Source organism: Fukomys damarensis, unplaced genomic scaffold, assembly GCF_012274545.1.
Source record: "Fukomys damarensis isolate Sample0158 unplaced genomic scaffold, DMR_v1.0_HiC HiC_scaffold_30, whole genome shotgun sequence".
NCBI lineage: Eukaryota > Metazoa > Chordata > Mammalia > Rodentia > Bathyergidae > Fukomys > Fukomys damarensis.
Window position 1 is genome coordinate 57,783,572 of NW_022900942.1, and position 6,010 is coordinate 57,789,581.

At 40.1% G+C, this 6,010-nt stretch overlaps 1 protein-coding gene across 2 annotated transcripts in view; it reads right to left on the bottom strand.

The window, feature by feature from the left end:
- Positions 1-6,010, bottom strand: part of Ttc39c (tetratricopeptide repeat domain 39C) — a 55,362-nt gene that overhangs the window by 46,902 nt on the left and 2,450 nt on the right. For both annotated transcript variants that reach the window (XM_010643843.3, XM_010643853.3), the window contains exon 3: positions 3,923-4,037. In XM_010643843.3, the coding sequence (XP_010642145.1) occupies positions 3,923-4,037 (115 nt within the window). The remainder of the gene's footprint in view (positions 1-3,922; positions 4,038-6,010) is intronic.

Sequence of the window (6,010 nt, forward strand, 5' to 3'; positions counted from 1 at the left end):
CACCGCTTGGCAGATCAAAGCAGAGAGAGATGGGATAAGCTGGGGAACAAGAACACAAACTTCCTGGTCACATCTGCAGTGACTCACCTTTTCAGATTCGGCCCCACCTAAGAATGGCAGAGTCTGCTATGACATCATCAATGGACTAATCCAGTGATGAGGATAGCACAACTATAATTCAAACACCTTCCAAACACATGAGACACTCGGGGGGCATTTTAGATGTAAATCACAACATTCTGCCTATAGCCCCTAAAAGACTCACATCAATTTGATTATGCAAAATGTGTTTAATCTGTCTTTAGGAGCTGCCAAAGTCTTAACTGTTTTAGCTCTGCCGAAAAGTTCAAGTCCAAAGTCTTCTCCAAGCTCAAGGCAAACTCTTAGCTGTGCGCCCTTATAAAACTGAAAAAGAAAAATTCTTTCAGAATATAATGGTACGGGATAAACATTACCATCCAAAAGGGAAGAATAGGAAAACAAATTGGAACAAAGCAAGACCAAAACCTACTAGGGCAAACATTAAATCTTGCCACCCAGGTCCAGTATCTGGGCAAGTTGTGGAGAGCTTAGGCATCCATGCCTCTATGGCAAACCAAAAGTTCAGTCAGGGGACCACATGGCCAGTCCCTTGACTGGCTCCACTCATTGTTCTGTGGCTTTCCCCAGCAGATGCTTCACATTCCTGGCGTCTGTAACTTTCTGGTGACTCCAGTGCACTGCTGACTTCATTCTCACAGCTTCATGCACTGCCGTCTCAGGAGCATAATACCTGGTCTCCCAGGCTTCTTCTAAATTCTGGTGGAAGCCTCTATAAATCCACAGCTCTTACATTCTACATGCCTGAAAAACCAGCAGCTCATGGATAATACCATGGTCCACCATCAGTGGGAGCAGTAGACAGGCCCCCTTGGACTATGGCTACATCAGCCCCGGAGTGTCTAAATGGCTGAGCTCAAGGAATTATTTTCCTAGGTGGCTCTTCCACAGGCAGAGGGTAGGGTCTGAGATGCCTTCAAGCCATCTTTCCTATTGTTCTGATGCAAAGTACTTGGCTTTTTTGAAATGCTAATCTTTTCCACAACCACACTCTTCAAGGCAAAAACTCACTGACTCATCCCTCCCAAAGCCCTGGTCACGTGTGCCCCTCCTCAGGGAGGGTAGGAACATCTTGAACAAACCTCTCTTTGGTTCCTTCTCGGAAATTATCCACTGAAAATGTTTTTTAAGAAATGGATTCCAACAATAAAGTAAATAACTTGTAAATGAATAATCCATTGGGTATCAGAAAGGTAAATGAAGCACAATTGTTGATTGATTTAAAACAAATACTGAACTATTCATAAAATAAACTACCACTAGATAGATTTATAAAGGACATGAGGCTTTTATACCTGTGGAAATTTCACTGCAGTATCCATACTACATTCACTGTTAAACAGCTATGATAAAAAGGCCTGAATAATCGATTAACATTAAGCTATTAGAAGACTAGGCAAAAACAATAAAGGCAATCTGTGAAAGAAATACAGTTGATGGATGAAATAAAAAAATAAAGGTTGGGAAGTAGTTTGGTAGAAAAGCACCTTCTTTGCTTGATCTTAAGCACCACAAATTAACTGATTAAAAATGGGTTTAGGAGTCAGGGATTTAGCTCAGTGGTTCTGTTGCCTGACTCGAAAGCTCATGGTCCCGAGTTCGATCCCCAGTACTGGGGGTCGGGTTGGGGGTTGGGGGGTGGGTGTGTGTTTAACCTCACTGAACAAAGCACAGGAAGGAGGAATTGATTAAATCAGTTTTAGCCTATCCATAAGACAAACTGATATGTTGTTTTTTAAAATTATATTCTAAAACTGAATCACAGGAAAATATCCAAAATGTGACCTAAGAGAGAAAAGTAGGATACAAAGTACTACAGATTCAACAGTGTAGACAAAAATGCAGATAAACACAGAACAGATTAAGAATGATTTCTTCCAGGTGAAGAAATTGGAAATGATGACTTGCTTTCTTTTGTATTCTTTTTATCTTTCCAGAAATTTCCATTATAATAGCAGTTTTACAGTTAGAATAATATTTGAAATAAATAATATGGTATGATTCCAAACTGCAAGGGGTTGAGACCATGCGCTTATTCACTTAACACAGGGATTGTTACACAGAATGAACTCTGTAACTGTCAAATGGATCAGTGACTAGCCAGGGAAGGACAGATATACTCATTTTTAAACTTTTGAAATACATTCACAGGCATTTTACTACATTTGCATTATCTTTCTCTGAACAATATATTTTTTTTAATTTTTAAGATAAGCTGTCTTGGGCCGGGGATTTAGCTCAGCAGTTTGGTGGCCTGCCTTGCAAGTGCAAGGACTGGAGTTCAATCCCCGGTACCAAAAAAAAAAAGATAAGCTGTCTTACTATGTTGCCTAAGCTGGCCTAGAATTACTGGACGCAAGTGATTCTCCTGCCTCAGCCTCCAGAGTAACTGGAACCACAGATACACGCCACTATGCCTAGCTACTCTCCTCACTTAACAGATACTTTCTTAATGGCTGTAGTTAGCTCGTGACAGAATTCTTGAGCACCAGGAAAAGGGTGTATAAAACTACAGAAGACCCAAGCACCTGTCTTGAGCAGAGAGATTTGCTGCTCTTTTATAACCAACTCAGTGTAGAGCTCCAGAAGGGACATTCTACAAGACTAGACCAGAGGAAATTCAGCTACCCTATGAACTCCTGACCTTACAGGTCCTGGGAGACTGAGGAGAAGCAGGATGAAGAGAAAAAATGAACCAAAGCAAATAATAAAAGTACATTACAGGACATAGTTTAAAAGAGAGAAAAGTTCTAGGAGAACCAAGAGACGTCAAAACAAAAGTTAAATTCCACTTTTATACTAAGGAAACAGAGGCCCAGGGATTTACTTCCTGACAAGCACAAAGACCCCAGTTTGATCCCCGGAACCAAAAAAAAAAAAAGAAAGAAAGAAACCAACAATATTCAAGTGGGAAAGACGAAAAGCAAGAGAGGAAAAAAAGTGGAAAAAAACTAGCTTCTGGTTACTAGAAAAAAAAATGTCAATTTAACAGAACTACATTCTTCATTTGAGAGGAAAGGCTTCTCTGATTGAATTTTAAATGATATCTTTTTTTCTCCCCCAGGTAAATCCTATCTACCAAAATGGTTAATTTCTGCTCCCAAGATCCAAGAGATACATTACAATTTTAGACACAATTTTATAGCAAGCTCTCAGAGACTCAACCAAGTGAGTCACTTTCACTCAAGAAATTAAAGCTAGGGCGCCACGGATTTAGCTCAGTGGTTCCGCTACCTGCCTCACAAGTGCAAGGACCCGAGTTTGATCCCTAGTACAAAAAAAAAAAAAAAAAATTAAAGCTACAAAAGTCTGAAAAACATTTATCCTGAACAAATTAAGAAATTAGTTTATCTTCCTCACTGAAGGTTGTTACAATGCCAAGCATTTAAGTATTATTAGGAAATCTTTAAAGACTTGCTAGTGTACTTGAAGCCATTGAAGGTACTTAAGCCCTTAATGACAATTTTCTCAATAACTTAATTTTAAATCAGTTAGACTTTACTTTAAAGATTATTGCTACAACTTGAATGCCACAAAGAGAAAGGACTATATATCTACATTCATACAAAAGGCAGCAGTGATTTCTCTAAGACACAATTATCTCGAGAGTAAAGGATGAAACACAGACTTTGAGACTAAAACTATTTTGCTAAGCACGCATTAAGCACTTGGGGTTTCAATTTCCCAAGTAATAAATCAGTATCTTGCTTCAAAGGGGCACTGCATGTTTACAAAGACTGAAGTATGAGGTGGTCTAAAAACAGAGTATTACCCATTGTGTCCGCTGAATACTGAGTGCCATTAAACTAGGGCTTCAGCATACCTGACAATTCTTGCTTCACAAATGAAAGCACAGCCAGGTAAACTTGACAGTCAGCTATGATTATTTGCCTTTGAAGTCGATCAACCATAGAGGGGGCAGATTTTCGGACATCAACCTGTCAGGTGGAAAGAAAGTAAACACCGATAAGATCACACACCCAAGAACCTTACTTCCTCCAAACAACTCTCATTTTATGGTACAAAATAATTTCACACAGGAATTAAGAAATGGATCTGGCAGTCACTCAAAGCCAAGTCCAAATTTATGCTAGAAGCTTGGTAGTTCCATATATTCATTAGGTCTAGCTTGGTTAACAATACAAGGCTAAAGAACATTATAATTCAAAATGACACAAATTGAATTCAAGGGAAACAAAAATCATAAAACTTCAGGGGTTCACAGATTTTAGATAATGGGAATTCTTAATTATATTTAAAAAATCACTAAAGGTCCGAAACATTTGCCAAAGCAGATAACCCGAGAAAGTCATTTTACAGCCATCAATCTTCCGGCAGGACTAGTACTAGGCACGGCATTTTGTGCCTGTTACTGCAACGTTAGGGCCAGAAACTGATTACATTTCCATGAACAGAAAGCACATTCTGAAATTAAACATTGGCTTCAAATAAGCCACAATTTGCACTTGAAATTCAATCTATAAAAGTAAAAATTAGCAAAAGGTCAAACATTTTAAATGTTGGTCTTTGTCATAAAGAATGTTTCTCAAAAGAACGAAAAGCACCATGTCACAGAACATTCTGTGTTCGCAACACAAAATCAGTTTGAACAAGCTATTATAGTGACATAAGAGATGACGTGATTTATGCAAACATGCCATGTATCTACTATGATATATACAGTAGTGATATATTCCCTCCCGTTTTGTACATTTCGGTATAATCAATCATAGTTACCGTGTTGCATGTCTAGCCCAGCATTCATTACTCTGTGTACTTGGGAAAATGTCAATCTATGCACAGTTCTGTTCCTTACTTTGATAATATCCACCGTGCAGGGAGGATCGTCAAGAGGGCTAATGAGATCCTGCACAGCCTCGCACATTATATAAATTGCAAGGACCATTAAAAATGCTAAAACATAGCTTCTGGAGATGGTTGTAGATACTGAGGACAGATATGTAAAAAACCTGTAGAAGACATTCTCAGTAGGGCTTGCAGCCTCAGGAAAGAGTTCTGGGGTCAAAATGACATCTAGAAAGAATTAAAGTTTGAGCAGGAACCAAGTAAGCAAGATGAAAAGTGTTCTAGACAGAGGCAAAATATACACCAGACAAACCTGGGAGTTTGGACTTCACTACAGCAATGACAGCCTGGCAGGCCCTGAAAAAGCCCACAAGCAAGCAACATCTCCGCATTACAGAGAATGAGCTGGGGACAGTGAGACCAGAGGCAGAAATGTCAGTCTGTCACAGGCAAAGGGGATGGTGGCTGGCTTAGGGAGGTGTCCGAGAGATGGTGGGGATGTGGGACAGATGCTGATGGATTCAACAGGTACTTCAGAACGAGAGTTAAGAGAGAAAGGATGGCTCACTGCATGTGGGGTGTAGAGAAGGAGGACGCAAAGGCAGCTCTGGCCCGTCAGCAGTATTGGGCGGTAGTATTCTTGGCCCCTCAGTGGCTTTCCATAGTGGACACCATAAGCAAGGACCGAAGTGAAGCCACTGCCTATGACTGCTTCACAGGTAGGGGAGTGATGTGAAGACTCATACAAAAAGAAAGGGTGGCCCGATGGCTCCATACAACAGATTAGCTTGTTGGGCACATACATGACATGTGCGAGAAACACCAGGAGTAGGAGGATGCCGCTCCATGGCCTGGAACTTTTGAGCTGAAAGGTGAAGGCAAACTCAGAAAAAGTGGATTACGATGTTGTGATTTTATTTGTAACCAAAGGCGGGTGAGAACTGGGGGAAAGCAGCTCTGCAGCTGAGTTAAGGCCATATGCACAAATGCAACTGTTTCACTGTTCAGCAGCTATTACTGTATCGCGTTTAACTACATATAGAAACCTTCACTTCAGGGCCCGGGGTTTAGTCTGCTTTTTTTTTTTTTTTTTTTTTTTTTTTTT